The sequence below is a fragment of the Diabrotica virgifera genome, chromosome 9 (genome assembly GCF_917563875.1).
Source record: "Diabrotica virgifera virgifera chromosome 9, PGI_DIABVI_V3a".
NCBI lineage: Eukaryota > Metazoa > Arthropoda > Insecta > Coleoptera > Chrysomelidae > Diabrotica > Diabrotica virgifera.
Genome location: NC_065451.1, coordinates 202,073,645 through 202,094,949, shown reverse-complemented (window position 1 = coordinate 202,094,949; position 21,305 = coordinate 202,073,645). Strand labels below are relative to the sequence as shown.

Below are 21,305 nucleotides of genomic sequence, written 5' to 3'. Positions count from 1 at the left end.
ACCCTTTTTGTTCCTCGCTATATTTGTAGCTTCATATATATTTTTATTCGTGTCCATTTCATTTGCCAGGTTCGTTGTGTTTGTTTTCATGTCGCTTTCAATTTCTGCTATTCGTTTTTTGGATTTATTACTTCTAGTTTTTTCATAGTCTTATTCCATTTCCATATCTCGCCATTTATAGTTATTTTATTGTATCCAATTTTCACCTTATTTCCTTTTAATTCTTCTTCTTTTGCCATTTTTCTTATTTGCTTGTTCTTCTCACGCTCCTTTGTTGTCATGTCATGATTTATGTATACCTTTTCCTGCTGCAGTTCTTTTAATTTGTATTTGTTTTTCATGATTTGTTCTTTTTCGTCTTCATTATTTATTTCAATTAAGCATACTTTTCTTCCTATTTTATGAGCTGTTTTTACATTAATATTTATCTGTAGAGTGTTTTTTATTATGTTCTCCACGAATTGTTTAAGTTCTGTTTTATTTTCTGTCTCAATTTCAATTCCTGACATCACTATATTATTTTTCCTTTTCTCTCTTTCTCTAGCCATTCAATTCTATCATTTGTTTCCTCTAGCTTCTCTTTTATATCTTTATTTTCTTCTTTTAGTTTTTGATTTTCTTGTCTCAATATCTTATTTTCTTCTCTTATCATTTTTATATCTTCACTGGTTTTGTCACTCTGCTTTTTGAGCTCCGACACCATCTCTATTAATAGATCTAGTTTTTGTTCTTTACTATTTGTTTTAGATGGTATTTGTGAGAGTTTTCTATTTTTTGATCTTTGAGTCGCATCATCCGGATCTCTTTTCCTTTTGCTGTCGTCCGAACAGTCGTCGCTGTCCTCCATGTTCTTGTTTGTTTCGCTTTGTATTATTTTATTATCACCTTCCGCCATGTTCTTGTTTATTTCACGGTATCTTAGTTGGTATCTCAACGATAGGAACTTCGCCCAGATCGACTCTTCAGAAGCTAGGTTCCTCTTTGAGTTCTCAAAATAAGTAGTTTATTTTATTTTTCTTCGCTAAGTATTTTAATTTTTAGAGTTTTCCCTTTTTCCGCGACTTTTACTACAGTCTGGCAACGTCGCCGTGACGTGGAGCGTGACCCGTCTGCCAGCTGGCTGTTGAAACCCGTTCACTTTCCTATGCCAGTTTTTTGTGTTTGATTGTTTATACACTCTTAATTCACACTTAATTAGTAATTTTTGTTTATTTTTTCACTTGTATCGTCAGTATGCACTTTTATAATCACTTTATATTGGAAACTGTTATTTAATTTCCACTACTACATCCAAAATTCGGTAAAATAGTAGGTGGTATTTCAATAACCTTCTCTTGGCTCTACACCGTTCCACGATTTAAGAAGGAGATAAATTTGTAGTTAACTTGGAAGTGTCTGTCAGACAAATATGATTTACGCCCGGTTTCATAATCAACTTAATGTGAACATTAACTAAAGTTCACTTTAACGTTGACATTTACCCATATGAATTGCACTGACAAGGGTACCAACTTAAAACTTAAAGTCCACTTTAACTGATTATGAAACCGGGCGTTAAGGAGGAGATAGATTTGGTAAGTTACCTGAGTTTTTATTTTGAAGAGAAGACCCTCGTGCCACATTCTATCAAAAACATTTTTCGTTACTGACCTGTTTTACATGTATGAGGTTTTTCTCTAGTGTGCTTTCTCAAATGTTGTTTCAAATAACTTGTAGTAAGAAACCGTTTTAAGCAAGTTTCACACTTGTATGGTTTTTCTCCAGTGTGTATTCTCAAATGCACTTTGAAATTACTTGCCGTAAAAAACTGCTTAAAACAAATGTCACACTTGTGAGATTTTTCTCCAGTGTGTGTTCTTAAATGCTCTTTTAAAGTACCTGCTCTATAAAATTGCTTAAAACAAATTTCACACTTGTGAGGTTTTTCTCCAGTGTGTAGTCTTAAATGCTCTTTTAAAGTACCTGCTTGACTAAATTGCTTAAAACAAATTTCACACTTGTATGGTTTTTCTCCAGTGTGTACTCTTAAATGCCTTTTCAAAATATCTGTTTTACAAAACTGCTTAAAACAAATATCACACTTGTGAGGTTTTTCCCCAGTGTGCACTCTCAAATGTTCTTTCAAATTACCTGCTTGACTAAATTGCTTACAACAAATTTCACACTTGTGAGGTTTTTCCCCAGTGTGCACTCTTAAATGCCCTTTCAAAATATCTTTATTACAAAACGTCTTAAAACAAATCTTACACTTGTGGGGTAGTTCTCCTGTGTGAACTGCCATGTGAACCGTTAATTGATATTTATAAGCAAACTGCTTAAAGCAAATCTCGCACTTGTGAGGTTTTTCTCCAGTGTGCGTTCTTAAATGCTGTTTGAAATTACCTGCGCTATTAAATTGCTTAAAACAAATTTCACACTTGTGAGGTTTTTCCCCAGTGTGTACTTTCAAATGTTCTTTCACATTACCTGCTTGACTAAATTGCTTACAACAAATTTCACACTTGTGAGGTTTTTCCCCAGTGTGCACTCTCAAATGTTTTTCCAAATAACCTGCTCGATTAAATTGCTTAAAACAAATTTCACATTTATAAGACCTATCGCCAGCCATAACTTTCATATTTTTGTTTGATGTTTTCCCTTGAGTATGTCGAGTCACATCATTTCCTTGGTAAGACAAATCTTCAACGAGTTTCTCCGTAATTTCCATTTTGTTTTCATTTTGGAGATAACCTAAAATACAAACCAACTATGATATAATTCTTCAATTTGGAAGAGTGATATCATCGTTTAAAGGGGGAATATTCTCAAATTTAAATGTACACGGCGGCCCTCGGAAACTACCTGCTTAATTTGCGTTTTCTCATAAGAAATCATATAATGTATAAATACTAATTTATTTGTGCTTCTCTATAGCATAATTGGTCTGCTATGGCCATAAAAACCCTGAATTTTGTCGACCCATCGATTATTACCGTCATAAAAATATCAAAAAACATGTTTTTTTTTTCAATAGTAAAAATTAGTAAAAACTGAGGCACTAAATCACAAATCCATAGATAAAAGGGTTAGGTTACAAAAAACCAGTTATTCTTTGCCTCGTTCCAATAAGAGTAGCAAGACACGTTCATTTACATAGGCGGACCTGTGGGGGCACAGATTAACCCAACCCACTGTTGGGTTAATCTGTGGTGGGAGTTGAATTTTCTGATTATTTATAGTGAATTTTCAATTATACATACATATTCTGTAATTATAAATAAATATAAATACAATGTGTAAATTATAAATAAAATGAACGAACAACCGAACGAATTGTTCTAAGAGCAGCACTGCATTGTCAGATTTAGACAGCGATTAACATTTTCTATTAGTTTAGTAAGTTTGTAGTGCTTAGTGTTCGTAAAATAGAAAGTTGTTGAATGCTCAATTATATTAAATTTACGGAAATAAAAGGCAGATATCAAGCACTGAGTTTTATTAAATCTTACCCAAGTATACTTTCGCTCCTAGAGCATCTTCAGGGGCATTTCGTTAAAAAAGGAAGGTATCCTCGAATGTTATTAACATTAGTTTGAATTATGGTGACATCTTATAACATATTATGTACTCCATCTAATTTACTTACCGTTGCACGTCATCCGCGTCATAGCCCGTGACGTCACATGATACCAACACGAAATATTTAGGCGGTATAGATGTGTTCTTTTTTAGAATCACTTTGCCGAGTACACCGGCATTATAGCCACTAGACATATTTTATTATATACCTACGCGTAGAAATAATATTTAAAGATTTCTATTAGTATCAACTTAAAGAAATACACAATAATACGTTTAATTTAATTTGTATAAAATGGATTATAAAGCGTTTTTATGAAGCGCATTTGTTCGGAATACACTGTAACTGTCATCGAACGAAGCTGATATTAAGGCATAAATTGGTAACATTTATTTGACACTTGCGGTGATGACACTTCATATTTGTTTATATTCTTTACTATAGGTTTGTTCCAACACGGCCAAGAACCGTCAGATTACCGTTTCGTTACTAGATAATTAACGTTCTATGGGTTCCATGGGAATGAAATAATACGTTCCATGGTACTGCGCAGGACGGTGATCTTCGTGGACCGTCCAAAAGTTCATGGTGGAACAAAACTTATAAGTATTTGTTTCATTATATTTACTGTTTTTATTATGTACTTTAACGTAAGATTATAACTTAATTCTTGTTTTCTATTTCGAAAGTTTTTACTTATTTCCATTGAATATTAATTTGTTTTGCTGTATAATCCACTTCCGTAAAAATTATGTGATGTATTTTATTTAAAACGAATTCAAGATTTTTTTCAAATTGGGCAACAATGTCAACTTAGATCTCTAACGTAAATAATGACGTCCAACGGTAAGAAAATTAAACGGACTGTACATAGGTACTTAACATATACTGGTGACTAGGACCAGACGAAGGACCAACAGATAAAAATTGATTGCCGGTACTTCAATATGCAGAAGTACCCAAGTACCGGCAATCAATTTTTATCTGTTTGTCCTTCGTCTAGTGTATGTTAAGTATATTGTTATATAATTAAGTGTAAATGTTACAATATATTAATTTATTCATATGTTTAACTTACTGACGTTTCGATCTCTACTCCAGAGACTGCTTTCAAAGTTAATAAAAAATAGAAAATAAATAACATAAGAATATATAAATATATAATAAACAAATAAAATAAATATAACTATCACTTATACAGGGTGATTGATTAGTAGAGTAAAGCTCAATAGCTCCGCTATAGTAATAGATAGCAATAAAAGATAGCAATGTTCCATTTAAATGGAACACCCTATATTTTATTTTAAATTCGAATTCCTGTTAACTTCTCCATCACAAAAATATAAAGGTTTGTTATGTTATACAGGGTATTTACAAAGTTTTAAACAATTTTATATGAAAATCGTAACAAGTTCAACTCCCTGTATAAATAAAAATAAGCAAAACAGCAATGGTTTATTAATGCCACATTTTTTAACGTATTGTCAAAATTTTCAGGAATGGTCGATATTGCTAATTTTCTTTATATCAAATACAGGGTGAGTCAAAACGCAAGTACATTAGTTTCTCAGTAATTTTAAATGAAAAACCCTGTATTTTGAATATAATAATGAATGTATAACATTCCCTATATCTAAATTTATTAGTTTTCGAGATATTTTCATTTTTCAATGGACCAGTAGCGTGGCCACACAAATCACCAGAATTTAATAAACTGGACTGATTTTTTTGGGGTTACGTTAATAATGAAGTTTATAAAATACCTCCAACAAGGGATGAGATGAAAAATAGAATACAAAGTGTATTTCGATGTGTTAATTTACAAATGCTCCGTAGAGTAAGTAGCTCATTCAATGATCGTTTTTAGGCGTGCATAAATGTGTTATGAGATAATTTTGAACACCTTATATAATTAAATATTAAAAATATTTTATTAAAAGTAGCTTCTAATTTTTTCAAACATGTTTTTTTGCACAATGTATTACTGATAAATTATGTTTCGTTCTTTATTTGTTACAATGTTACATTTACATACAAAAGTAGTATTTAATTGTCTTCACAAAATGTTGTATTTTGCGTTTGTGTGTTTCTTTGTAAAATTTATTACTAATTTTCTTTGTTTATTTGTTGCATTTACATAAAAAGATAGTTTTTAATTGTTTCAAAAATGTTGCATGTAGTGGTTGTGTTTTTGTTTGTAAAATGTATTACTAATAAATTCTTTTTATTTCTTTATTTGCTACAGTGTTACATTGATTACCGGATTAATAACCGACAATCTTCAACAGTTAATTCAGTCATGGCTAACCTAAAATTTAGATAAATTTAAACACCTAAAATAATTGGCTCTGAAAAATGAAAATATCTCGAAAACTAATCAATTTGGGCATAGGGAAGGTTATATAAAAATTAAAGTACGGTAATGTTACTTTTCAATAATGATATAAAATACAGGGTGTTCCATTTAACATTACTGAGAAAATAATGTACTTGCGTTTTGACTCACCCTGTATTTGATAAAGCAATGTCAATATTTCTTGAAAATTTTGACAATAAATAAAAAAATATGGCATTAATAAACCATTGCTTTTGTGCTTATTTTTATTTATACAGGGAGTTGAACTTGTTACGATTTTCAAATAAAATTGGTTATAACTTTGTAAATACCCTGTATAACATAACAAACCTTTATATTTTTGTGATGGAAAAGTTAACAGGAATTCGAATTTAAAATAAAATATAGGGTGTTCCATTTAAAAAAACAAAAGTTTGGTCTGCCACTGTGTTATCGAACACCCTGTAACATTCTAACTAATTTTGTAATGTGAAGCTCAAAGGTGGCTAAAATTTTTGTTATTAACTTTTATTGCTATCTATTACTATAGCGGAGCTATTGAGCTTTACTCTACTATACAATCACCGTGTATAATGAAATTAGTCTATCCACCATCACAGAAAAAACACAGTACATTCTGTTCTATCACATAGGTATACAGGCAAGATATCAACAAATATAGCCAGATACATACAAAAGAAAGGAATAACACCAGCTTTCAGAACTAATAACAACTTAGGCAAATACATTAAGAACCATAAGAGCAGAAAGAGAAAGCAATTACAGAGTGGTGTTTACAAACTGGCATGTGGTGACTGTCCAAAAACTTACATCGGTCAAACTGGCAGAACCTTTGACAAACGAATAGCAGAACACAAAAGGGCTTTCAACAATAGAAAAACAGACACTTCTACATACACACTTCACCTTCTACCCTAACAACACAAAACATTCCAGGAATGTACTATCAAAGTTCTATTAATGTTTGAATGTCCTGGACATTCAAGGAACATTCGGTGAACATCAGATTAAGTTATTCGTAGAATGTTACCACAAGACATTCTATGAACAAACTACCAATGTCATATTTTAAGAGAGGCCATTTACATTTACTATTCAATTTGCATTCATTTTCAAATTTGCCACGCGTGTATATTATGTATTTAGGCAATCCAAACCAAGTGACTTCTGGTTCTGGTTGGCATACAACAAAAAGTTACAGGTTACAGAGGTTGTTTGTAATATCATTTCATTTCATTGTTTATCGTCGTATTTTGTCTATTTTGGATTCATTTGGATTTCGTTTGCTGTATTTTGTGAACTTTATAAATTTTACCACACTGCAAAGTGATTATTTAAGGAAATTATTATTGGAAACTCCAGATGTTTGCAGAAAGGTAGGGGAAACAATTTTTATTTACTGTTCATTTTTCTCTGATACCTATTTATCAATATTGATGAATTTTGCAAGCAATAACATTATTTCTTTTATTGTTTTAGATATTTATTGAAGCTGAAAATAATTGGGGATTAAGATCCATATACAATTCAGTCAGAATTGGATTTTACCATAAAGTGCATTCCACCAAATTACTATTATAGATATTTATCCATTATAAATAGTTGATTATATCTGGTGGAGTCTCACAGTTACTACTCTAAGCAGCAGATGAAAGCATACAAAAGCCTTCAGGCACATAAATATTTTACAGCTGGATTTGTTTTAAAGTTGGAAGTCACAAGCAACAACTTTGTAAGTACCTACAAGAATATTGAGGAAATCCAGCTTCTCGATACTACTGGGCAAACTAGAAGATTGAAGAGGACAAAGCCTTTTGAACTAGTTTGAATGATATGTGATAGTGAAAAGCACAGCATAATGCTTGTGTGCCTGTGTATGTTAGAATAGTGAGGTTAGAAAAGCATGCATAGTGCTTGTGTGTCTGTTAGATTAGATAAGAGACGCTATGGGGTAAGCTCTTCATTTTAAGGAACAGTAGTAATTTAGGTTAAATTAAAATTGCTCATTGGTCAGAGTTATGACCAGATTGTAATTGTAATGTACAATTCAATACAATGAATCGTCATCGTAGTAATGATTATGGAAAAAAATATATGACAAGATTTTGTGCCATAAAAATGTTTATATTTATCAAGGATGTATTATTTGGTACGGCCACATATACTTCTGGTATATCGTCGGTGACGTGACAATACCTCCTATCTGCGTTTTCATGAATTTTGTCGGAGATGAAAAACTTGTTTGGGCCACCTCCTGTTTTCATATATTTTTTGACTTACAAAAACTACTACAAAACAAGTCAAAACTTACGTATGAAAACAGGAGGTGACCTTAAAAAATGTATTTCGTCTCCTGCAAAACTCATGAAAAAACATATAGGAGGTATTGTCACATCACTGACTATATATTTCAGAGAATGTCTAAAAAATATACTTTGAATGTCCTAAGAACATTCGTAGACATTCATGGAATGTTTCAAGACATTCATGGAGTGTTCCAACAAGACATTATAGCTCCCCACTCCTCAACCTATTCAGTTAGTGACTTTAAAATGCACACATACTAAAATAAATCACTTAAGAAAGGCACTCTGCTGAAACAGCTATATAGTTAGATACATAGTTTAAAAATAAATTTTGTGGAAGTAACAAAAACAAAAGTTGTCAGTGTTTTATTGTTAGATATTATTTATATCTTTGAAAACGGTCTTTGGATACTGGCGAAACGCCAGTAAAAACCTGTAAATAAAAATATATTGTGACCAATTTTAACAAATAATATTTAAAAAATCTCGTACACCTTAGGGTAAAACGAGTAACTGATGTAATATATATATATATATATATATATATATATATATATATATATATATATATATATATATATATATGTATATTCAGTGCCGCCCTCGACGTTCTCGTGAAACGACATGCATAGCTTTAAGTTAAATTGCTTTATATAACATACCTACAACAATTCTTTGTTCCTGACGAAGATGAAAAATTAATAAATACTCATCGAAATATCGAATTCAACAGAATTAAATGTAGTTTCAATCTAAGCCACAGACCGCAATTCCCGATAATTTCAACACTGTTTTATAGTGTTATAGAATATACTTGCACGGTCGATAAATACATCGGATTTCGAATCCAGTTATATATATATATATATATATATATATATATATATATATATATATATATCCTATAACTAGGACAAAAAATTACCACAAAAAATCCCGGAAAAATAATTCCCACAAATTATTTTGGACAAAATATCAACACAAAAAATCTCGGACAAAATATTCCCAAGAAGTATTTGCTGCCGAATGATTTTCTAAAAGTTTTCCCGTGAATGCAATCCACGCAAATGTTTTTCAGCTTCAGTGCATGAGAGTTATTATAGTAATCGCCATGAAACCAGTTTTCGACACGAAAATAATGATTTAGCTATTAAAATTAAGCATGCATTGTAATTTCGATTACCAAATGTCGAATTCTAATTGTGAGTTTTTTCAAAAATCGTGGAAGATATGGGGAATAAGCTAAGGCTTTGGGAATCATGTTGTACTTATTGTCTATTCGTGATGATAACTGCTGGTCCTGAAAAGTTTAACGTCAAAAATATTTAGTCATCATCATCATCATCAATGGCGTTATAACTTTTCCACCTTTTTCTAGGCCGCTAGACTGCATCTTTCCACCTTTTTCTAGGCTGCCAGACTGCATCTTTCCACCTTTTTCTAGGCCGCCCTATGAGTTGGCCAAAGATGCAATAAAAAAATGTGAGATACTAACATATTCGATAACTTACATATTATCGACAGATGCAATAAATGACGTCAAAGTTAGAATAAAAAAAATATGGAAAAAAGAATGGAAAAATATTACAAGGATGTCAAAAAATTTATATTTTTCTTTACATCAAGAACTTCCTCCGCCACCTGAATACATATTTAAATATAACCTGCCAAAGCAAGATATTTCTACTATCGTCAGATTAAAAACTCGGCACGGAAAATATGAGGCACATCTGCACAAATTAGGAATACTTAATGCATCAGCTGTTTTTGTGATAATGTTTCGATTAGAGATTTGAACCATATTTTCTTGGAATGCAAAATTAACGAGAGATATATAAATCAATTATATTACAATTTACGACAAACACAAGTTCATTTTCCAATTAGTATAGAATACCTACTAAGTTGTCATAAAATGGAAATATTTAAATTACTCATAAACTACTTGAAAGAAACAGATATAGTCATTTAAGTGAAATACGTATAAATATAACAAAACTAATAAATTGAGGTAAAAATAAAATAAAATCTGTGGCTAACGGACCCGCATCCAAGCCATTTTTTCACACACACACACACACACTAGGCCGCCCTACAGACCTTCTCCCATCTGGCCTCTCCCCGAACAGCCGTGTCTGGTTTGATTTATGGATAAATTTTTAAAGTTTTTTTATGGATGCACACAGATCCTCAATTACGTTTTCTAAAAACCTGATATCGAATAGTAATGTCCATAAAGTTGTTCCCAAAACCACCAAAAAAGTCAAAATAATCGAAAAGCTTTGTATAACTTTCATGGCGATGCGTGGAACGGATTTTTTGCATTAGTATAATCAAGATTATTGTTTTCAGTATAGTTATCAGTTATTATCATGAAGAGACAATGTTTTCAAGCGAGTTATTCAAAGCAGAGTCATCAAAAGATTTAAGCCAATTACAACATGATTCCCACAGCCTTAAGGCGCGTTTTCACGGTACACTTTGGATGATCATCCTGGATGAATCATCCAAAGTGAAAAATAAATGAATCGTGTAAACTATTAATCATCGAAAATGATCACCCAAAATGAATATTGAACGAAGTTGAACCGAGTTCTACTTTTGTTCACTTTAGGGGATGCATCGCGGATGAATCATGCAAAGTGAACCATGTAAACATGCATTTGTTGCTGTGATTCATCGGCAGTGACTAGTGAACGGCGGCAACAGGTCCACGTGGTTGTTTATTGTCGCATTTAAAGTGCGTAGTTGTTGTGTTTGTACGTTGTGTTTTGTTCTTAGATGGTTTTTTAACATGGCTTGATCTTTTGTAGACCATTCCTTTAACAAACACGTTGACGCCCCCATTTTGTAGCGTCGAATTATCCACGGCCTTACCCACCAACGTCGTTTTTTTCCAATCTTCTGTATTTCAATTTCACTTATTATGCCAATTTCAGCACGTATAACTTCAGTCGGCCCCATTTGTAAATGAACAGACTAGTTCAGTCTTGGTGATCTGTGTAAACGATAATTACTTTCATCGTCGTAATCACTTCGGATGATTCATCCGGGATGATCATCCAAAGTGTACCGTGAAAACGGGCCTTTAGCTTATTTCTCATATCTTCCACCATTCACGGGAAAACTTTTAGAGAACTATTCGGCAGCAAACATTTCTTGGGGATTTTCTGTCCGGGATTTTTTGTGGGGATATTTTGTCCAAAAAAATTTGTGGGGATTTTTTTGTGGGAATTTTTTGTGGGGATTTTTTGTGAGGATTTTTTGCCCGGGGATAATTTGTGAGGATTTTTTGTCCGGGATTATTTGTCCGGAGATTATTTGTCCGGACCCATGAAAAAGACACAAGTTAATAAAATATTAAAATTGAGTCCATTACTTATCTATTCATAATATTTTTAATATCCCTTACGGTACAGTTAAAGAGGTCTATATCACAGATCTTTATTAACGCATTACACTGATATTGTATATAGTTTATTATTGCACAAGAATTATATTAACTACATAGGGCAGTCAATGAGGGTATGTGGCTCCGAATTCTATCCTACTATATCGATTTACGTGATATTTTCACAGTAAGTAGGGAATAGCCCAAGAAACAAAGTCTACCCTATACCGATGTGTGCTTTTGTCTTGGGGGCGGTTCCCACCCCTTCTCGGGGGTGGAAAATTTTTTGCTTAAATAACTACGGAAGTTGCTAGAGAACCTAATACTAAGCAAAAACTGTTCTATAATTTTCTTTCGAAAACTCAATAGTTATTCCTGGTTGATAATTGGCCATTTTCCTTAAAACATAACACCTTTTCAAACGGTTTTTTTTGCGAATACCTTAAAAACTATGCATCTAACATCTAACTAAAAAAACTAAACTGCGCGTCATAGAAAACGGGCACCCTAAAAATGGGTAATTTTTGAGGTTGCGTATCTCCTAAACCTGTTGTCCGATTTAAGTAATTTTTTGAATATCTTATAGCCTTATTCTGTGCCAATATCATTGTAATAATATTTTTGCTAAACAGGTAAACTTTCATTGTTTACCGGGTGTACGAATCAAACTGTGTTTTTTTCTCAAAGTTCGCAACACTCTGTGGAATATCCTAGCATTTATAAAATACTGAAAGTAAAACCCAACTATAGCTTCAGGTTTTCTCAATATTCTGTTTTTTGATTCATTGGCTTATGTTGGATAATACAAAAGTTAGGCACTTTAACAATTAGCCATGTTCTTTTTCAGTACAGGGTGTTTCTAAACAAGTGCAACAAACTTTAAGGGGTAATTCTGCATTGAAAAATAATGACAGTTTACTTTATAATCGTATGTCCGCAAATGCTTCGGTTGCGAGATACGGGATGTTGAATTTTTTGTTACAAACTAACGATTTATTTATTGCTTTAAAACCGGTTGAGATATGCAAATGAAATTTGGTGGGTTTTAAGACGTAGTTATTGCACATTTTTTAACATACAAATAAGAATTTTATATTCACCATTGACGTGTATACGGGTAATATGATCGGTCATATTACCCGTATGCACGTCAATAGTGAATATAAAATTCTTGACTGCAAGTCAAAAAATTCGCAATAACTATCTCTTAGAACCTACTAAATTTCATTTGCATATCTCAACCGGTTTTAGGTCAATAAAATAAATCGTTAGTTTCTAAAAAAAAAATCAACATCCCGTATCTCGTAAACGAAGCATTTGCCCCTTAAAGTTTGTCGCACTTATTTACAAACAACCTATACTGATGAAGAACGTTACTAGTTGTTAAAGTACATAACTTTTGTATTATCTAACATAAGACAATTAATCAAAAAACAGAATATTCAGAAAACCTGAGGCTATAGTCGGGATTTAATTTCAGTATTTTATAAAGGCTAGAATATTCTACAGGGTGTTGCGAACATTGAGAAAAAAAACACAGTTTGGTTCGTACACCCGGTATACAATGAAAATTTACCTGTTTAGCAAAACTATTATTACAGAGATATTGACAAAGAATAAGGCTATAACATATTTAAAAAATCACTTAAATCGGACAACAGGTTAAGGAGATACGCGACATCAAAATGACCCATTTTTTAGGGTGCCCGTTTTCTATGACGCGCAGTGTATATAAAACATTTTTATAGCTTATAAAATAACAAAGTGATTCTTTCCTTTATGAATCTTGCTAGTTATAACACAAAAAGAGATATGGTAAATGGAAAAAACTTGTTTTCTTGATGCATGCTCAAATCAGTGTATTTAACTTGAAATAACAGAGAAACGGTCGATTTTAGGTGTATAATGCTACCAATAACTTTTGTTGTGCTTGAAAAGACCTTTAAAATAAGCAATATTAAATGTCGATTACATTCAAACTATGCGAGATAAACTGTAAAAAATTTGATGACTAACGTATTTTAAGAAAAAAATGAGAAGTATATTTAACCCCTCATCCACAAGAATTGAAATTAATCGTTTTCCTTCTACAATACCTTTGACTATAGTGTTCTTTTTATGTTCAAAAAGTTGGGCGGATTTAACATAAATGGTTTTTGAAAAAGATAAGATCAAATTATTGAGCGCATTTTTAAATTTTCTTAAAAATCTTCCTTTTTCTCCATGTAACTCGAAAATGATAAGAGATGCCAAAAAAAGATGTCATACAAAAATTTAGGTTTCTTCTAGATAAACATTTTGATTTTATTTTTTATAACAGTATCTCTTATCATTTTTAAGTTACATACATGGAGAAAAAGAAGATTTTTAAGAAAATTTAAATATGCGCTCTATAATTTGATCTTATTTTTTTCAAAAACCATTTATTTTAAACCCGCTCAACTTTTTGAACATAAAAATGACACTGTAGTAAAATGTATTGTAGAAGGAAAACGATGCATTTAAATTCTTGTGGGTGAGGGGTTAAATTTACTTCTCAATTTTTTTCTTAAAATTCGTTAGTCATCAATTTTTTGCAGCATATCTCGCTTAGTTTGAATGTAATCGATATTTAATATTGCTTATTTGAAAGGACTTTTCAAGCACAATAAAATTTATTGGTAGCATTATATACATAAAATCGACCGTTTCTCTGTTATTTCAAGTTGAATACACTGTTTTGAGCATGCACCAAAAAAACAAACTCTTTTACCTACTATATCTCTTTTTGTGTTATAACTAGAAGATTGAAGAAGGAACGAATCTCTTTGTTTTTTATGAGCTACAAAAATGTTTTATATAATTTTTTTAGTTAGATGCATTGTTTTTAAGGTATTCGCAAAAAACCGTTTGAAAGGTGTTATATTTTAATGAAAATGGCCAATTTTCAACCACGAATAACTCAAAAAGTATCGAGTTTTCGAAAAAAAATTATAGAACAGTTTTTGCTTAGAATTGGGTTCTCTAGTAACTTCCGTAGTTGTTTAACCAAAAAATGTTCCACCCCCGAGAAGGGGTGGGAACCGCCCCCAAGACAAAAGCACACATCGGCAAAGGGTAGACTTTGAATAAGGAGATATTTTCAGGCTATTCTTAAAATTTCATTAAAATCCATGCAGTAGGATAAAATTCGGAGGTAATAACCTGTTCTTCCTCTCATTGACTGCCCTAACAAGAAAATAGGTCATTACTGTTTACCCTGAGGTTGACCTTTGGCACATGAAACCTAATAAAGTTGATCAAACCACATGTCTTATATTTAACATTGTTAATAATATTATGAATAAACACAACACAATGCATATTTCTTCTTTGCTCTAATGACTGCAAGCCAAATATTTGAAGCAACTCTTTTGATGGCGTAAGGTGAGTATACACATTGTATTTCTTAAGGTATAAATACCTTAGAAATCTTTTTTGTAGCTTTTCTATATGATTAATATGAACTTTGGCTTCAGGAGCCCATACCACTGATGCATATTCCAAGTTTGGTCTGACTAAAGCGTTATATAGTCTAATGGTTGTGTTTATACTAAAGTGTTTGGAATTTCTTATTACAAATCCCAATATTTTGTAAGCCTTATTAACAATATTTATATAGTGTTCATTAAATTTCATGTTAGCCTGTAGGTATAATCTCAGATCTTTACATTTGGTTTTCCTAGATACTACACAATAATTGTCAATTCTATAATTATTTTGAATGTAGTCGATTTTGCGAGTAAAAGATATGACTCCACACTTCTTAATATTCAAGATCATATTGTTGTCCCTAAGCCATTCTACAACTGAGGTCAGGTCCTCCTGTAGTAACTGAGAATCATTTGGAGTATGTAGGTATAGTCTTAAAAAGCTTAAAATCATCAGCATAGATCAAACTAGAAGAAAATTTAAGGGATTGTGGTAGTGAGTTGACAAAAATTAAGAAAAACAAAGGCCCTAAGTTGCTCCCTTGGGGGACACCAGATGTAGCCTGAAATTTATCTGAAAAACACCTACCAATTTTGACTCGTTGAAACCTTGATTCCACATACGATTTTATAAATGTACAAGCATCATGCGAAAAACCAAACTCATTCAATCTCGATAAAAGAATGCTATGGTCAACCATATCAAATGCTTTTGAGCAGTCAGTCATTATTAAATCTAAATGGAGTTTATTATTTATTGCCTCACTAGCAACATTAGAGAGAATGCACAGATTACTAGTTGTAGATAACCCAGGCAAGAAACCATGTTGTTCTGGAGCAAATTCATTTTCAAAATTTTTCAGTATATTCACATAGAGAATAGATTCAAATATTTTAGCAAGGGAATTAAGGATACTTATATAGGGCGATAGCCTTCTATATTGTTTCTATTACCAGATTTAAAAACTGGAGTAATGGTAGCCTCTTTGAGTTTGTCTGGAAAGGTGTTCGTTTTAAGAGATAGAATAAATAGATGTGATAATGGTTTTTGAAACATATCAGAACATCCTTTAAAGATATAGGCAGGGATATTATCACTACCAGTGGCCTTTTTTGGCTTTAATTTTTTTATACTAACCTTCACATCTTCTTCACTAATAACTGTAAAGTTAAAAGATCCCTGTGAACTACCCGGATGTGTGGATGACACCTGATAAATTGAGCTAAAATGATGAGAGAAAGCCATAGCAACATCCTGAGGGCCTAAAGTTCAGATTATCCGAAAGTAAGTCTAACTAATCATTCAAAGCTTTCATCAAAGAATATAGACCTTATAGAAGGGTAATGTCCTGTAACGCTTCAGCATAGGATTTTGTGCGCCAACTGAGTTGGTGCATGTGGCCTGACAATGACTACAGTGTTTACAAGGAACAAATGAACATGACCATCTGTTCCATTCAAACTCTTCTTCTAGGAGAGTATATATTCTTTGCTTTCATTGTGGTTGATTTTTAGTCGCAAGAGTGTAGACATTGACTTGTATGAATATATGAATAAAAATGAGCATGTAGTTTATAATCCAAATATTGGAGTACATACTCCACGTGGAAAAAATAAAAATCGGAAGTAGATACTTGCCTTGAGTAGGTACTCGTATGTACAGTTTGTTGTGAGAATTACTCATTTTTGATATGAATAAAAGGACAACTTACAGTTTAGGGCAACCAAACATAACCAATTTATAGTTGACATTTGATGTAAACTAAAAATATTGACAGTGTTGCCATATTATAAAATATTTCTTACTGTAACATCTAAAATTCAAAAATCGGATAAGAACACAATATACAGTGATGAGCGCGCTAATAACCGGCAAAATAGCACAAAAGATGGAAAACGTATTAAGTTGTGAGATAAAAAGAAATGAAACTAGTCGAGCTGTGAAATTAAGCGATATTAACCTAAAAATTTACACTAAATTTATTGTTTCCCACCTTTAGACGTATCGGACAAGTTTGGCAACTGCCACTGTCACAGTGACAGTTTTAGTAGACATACTCCTCTGATATGTGTAAAGGTGGGAAACAATCAATATAATGTAAATTTAAAGATTAATATCGCTAAATTTCCAGCTCGACTAGTTTCATTTCTTTTTATCTCACAACTTAATACGTTTTCCATCTTTTGCGGTTATTAGTATGCTCATCACTGTATAATTTAAAAAAGAATGTGTGTGTACTTTGTACGCACATAAGAAGTTATACTTCTATTATATAATTTCAACGAAATAAATATACTTAACTGTTTATATTTAATAGAACTGATAAAAGAATCTCTAAAAGTAGAAAGTAAAATCCGGATACAAAACGAACTAACGGAAACAATAGATGTAAAAAAGGGACTACGCCAGGGAGACGCTCTATCATGCATCTTGTTCAACATCGTACTCGTGAAAATAATGAGGGACACAACAGTCAATACTCGAGGAACAATAATTAATAAAAGCGTGCAAATACTAGCATTTGCAGATGATGTTGACATAATCGCAAGATCAAGAAGAGAAATGATAGAGGCATTCAATCAAATAGAACGAGCTGCACAAAATAGTGGCCTTAAAATCAATCAGAACAAAACAAAATATATGCAGGTAAGTAAAAACGCAGAAATAGGGCAGCCACAAAATATAACAATAGGAGAATACAACATTGAGGGGGTAAAATACTTTACATACTTGGGATCCCTAGTCACATCTGATAATAACGTAGCAGAGGAAGTGAAGAGGCGAATATTTATTGCCAATAAAAGTTATCATGGCTTAATTCGGCAACTAAGATCAGACAACGTCGCAAGGAAAACAAAATGCCAAATATACAAAACCCTAATAAGACCGGTACTCACATACGGCTCAGAAACCTGGACACTCACTAAAAGAGAGGAAACATTGCTAGCTACCTTTGAAAGAAAAATCTTGCGACACATATATAAGGGCACAAAAGAAAATGGAATTTGGCGAAGAAGGTACAACTTTGAACTATACGAAATATACCAGGATCCAGATATCATAACATTCATTAAAATAGGACGGCTGCGTTGGATGGGACATGTAGAAAGAATGGAAGAAGGCGAAATACCAAACAAAATATTCAAACAGATGCCAGTAGGAAAAAGAACAAGAGGAAGACCGAAGCTGAGATATTTAGAACAAATAGAAAATGATATAAAAATCTTAAAAATAAAAAACTGGAGAAAAAAAGCACGAAACAGATCAGAGTGGAGAAGAATCCTGGAACAGGCCAAGACCCAGAAAGGGCTGTCGAGCCAATGATGATGATGATGAACTGTTTATATTTGAATTTTATTTAAATATTAAACTAACTTTCTTTACAAAACTTTACAAAAATTTTTATTAAAACTACCAAAAATTAAAAAAAAAACGTGAATCGTCCGGGATTTGAACCCGCGACCTCTCGATCTCCAGTCCAATGCTCTACCTCTTATCTGTTTCCTCCCAAGAGTTCGGAGCCGTTTTTTAATTCTGAACAATTCATTGTTCTAAGTACATACTGTCTGTGTGCGCATGAGCGCAGTATTATGAAATTTTACTCTCAATCGTGCCTAAAGAAGTATAACTTCAAAAATCAAAAACAAATTAATGTTAGATAGAAATCAGAAAATAAATAGAAACATCAATAATATCATTTAGACACTATATTAAAAACATTAAAAATTATATAAAAATCAATAGTTAATAGAAACAAGAACACAATATATAATTTAAAAATCAAAACCAGATGTTAGATATAAATCAGAAAATAAACAGAAACATAATATCGTCGGTATACTGCGAAAACCAGGTAAATGTAGAAATACTGAAATCGAGAAAAAACGTTTTTAAAGTTTATTGCTTTATTTTGAATTAGGCGGACCAGTTGTGTTCGATATTCGATATGCTAATGAAAGATGCATATATCAGAAATAACATTCTATCATTAGTTTGAAAAAGTGAAGAGACCTAGCTGATTAAACCTAAATTTAAGATCAAGGTGCGATCACTTACCTAGTTTTACCTGTAAATCAAAATAAATCACACTGTATTAAAGACACTTATCAGCTTTTTACTGAATATGGTAGATATACAGCAGTAGAAATATATTGTTTTCCGGCAAATATATATGTGCGCTTAGTTGGTTTTACATGCAACAGAACTTTGATTTTATGAAAGTAAGTAGCGATATATTATTTTATTTGAAAATGAAAAGTTGGTGAGGTGTAACTTATTTGTTTATTATATAAATTATCCGCTGAATGGTAAATTGTATCATTTATTGAGTTTTACCTGTATGTAGAACGTAAAAAGCTGAGAATTTTGGTATACTTAACTCAATATTTTAAAATTTGTCATTTACCTGGTTTTCGCTGTATACAGACGATATATAATGTTATTTAGACAGTATAGTAAAAGCATTAAAATTATATAAAAATTAATAGTTAATAGAAACACTAAAAATGTAAAGATTTCTAAAATGTAAATAATAAAATATCTAAAATAGTAAATAGTAATAAAAAGAAACTACAGTAGGAAAAATGAAAGAATACCCATGAACGAACATATAAAACACGCTGTATTTTCCTGTCACTGTGTCACACAAAAAATTGGCCAGCGCAAGTACTTACATGTAATAATTATTGTTACATGCACTTGGACAATTTTCTTTGTGACACGGTGACAGGAAAATACAGCGTGTTTTATATGTTTGTTTATGGGTATTCTTTCATTTTTCCGACTGTAACTTAGTTAAATGAATATACTAACCTTGAAGTAAGACTAAGAATACACTAAATTAAACTGAAATTTAACTAAACTAAATGATAAAAATATTTTAAACAACGTCTAAATTTAAAAAAAATATGGCCACACTCTATGCTCGTTGCCCTAAACTGTAACTTGCCTGAATAAAAATATCGTTATCCTCTTTACTTTATTCACCCTATAGATGAAAGAAGATCACAGAGAACAACCCTCCTTGAAGAACCCTTATGTCACAACCTGTGGGAAGTAGAAATAGGGGTAGGCCAAAACTCAGATGGAAGGATGGTGTAGATGAGAATGAGAAACTGGCAATGGATAGGACTGACTGGCATAATAGACTTGGGAAGGTCGAGGCTCTTTCATAGGGCTGTAGCACTATTCATGATGATGAGATCCGAAGCCCGTTATATCGAGGTTTTACTATATGGTTTGTTCAACAGTAAATGGTTCGAGTTCAATTAGTGTGGTCGTAAATATTATTAAATTTATCTGACCTGGCCCATTGTTAAGACCCACCCGGAGCGATAAGCCACCGAGGTAGACAGAGTTGGTCTTTTGCAATTAACACTGACTAGACGGTACTCCCATAATAAAGCCTAAAATAAATTTTACCTGAAACCAGGCCTTTTATACTATTATCGGTTAATCCGGCCTGTTTATAGTGGTAACTAATTGAACTTAACCATTTACTGTTTAACATACCATACTAAATATTTTTTTTAATAACCTTTTTCAGTTTTTTTGTCTTCTTCAAATGGGTAGAGTTTACTTCCATGTTGTTCTATTTCAGTATTTATAGGACACTCCTTCAAGTCTAACGAATCATATGTATCAAGCCTATTAGATTCTTCCTTAATTTCAAATTTAAAGACATCCAAAAGGGCATCATCCAAGTCATTATACTCTAGGTTTGTTCCAACTCAATACAAAACCGTTCTTGAATCGTTACGCGCATGCGCAATAACGTATAATTATGCGCAGTAACACATTTTTCGATACTGCGCGATTCACGAACCGTTCAAGAACGGTTTTGTATCGAGTTGGAACAAACCTTATATTTTTTCTATTTTACATGCTTCCTCGCTACTTTCTTGTTTTACTTCCATTTTATCACACTTGATTTTGATTTTATGAATTCCAATAATAATCTTACACAAAAAAGTCACTCACATTAAGACAATAAAACAATATGTAATACGCATTATCATTATGTAAAGTGCACTTTACATCATAGATAAATAATATAGTATTACCTTTACATCAACAATTAAATTGAACAAGAAATTTAAGGCCAAATTTGACGTGTTAAAGCACACTTTGACATCCAAGTCCCAAGTATCCAAGTTTGTATGGTTTGTTCGTTAGCGTCATAAAGTTAGCGAAACGGTTTTTTCAAAGTCGTTATTTTGACTTCTACCATAGCTCAAAAAATTG

The 21,305-nt window shown here is 32.1% G+C and overlaps 1 protein-coding gene across 1 annotated transcript; it reads right to left on the bottom strand.

The window, feature by feature from the left end:
• Window positions 1–238: 238 nt before the first annotated feature.
• On the bottom strand, window positions 239–20,777 carry LOC126892091 (zinc finger protein 235-like). The gene is made up of 2 exons (XM_050661526.1): window positions 20,599–20,777; window positions 239–2,730 (listed from the first exon to the last, which is right to left on the bottom strand). Exon 2 carries the CDS (start codon window positions 2,705–2,707, stop codon window positions 1,643–1,645), a length of 1,065 nt encoding a protein of 354 aa, XP_050517483.1. The 5' UTR covers window positions 2,708–2,730; window positions 20,599–20,777; the 3' UTR covers window positions 239–1,642.
• Between the last annotated feature and the right edge of the window lie 528 nt (window positions 20,778–21,305).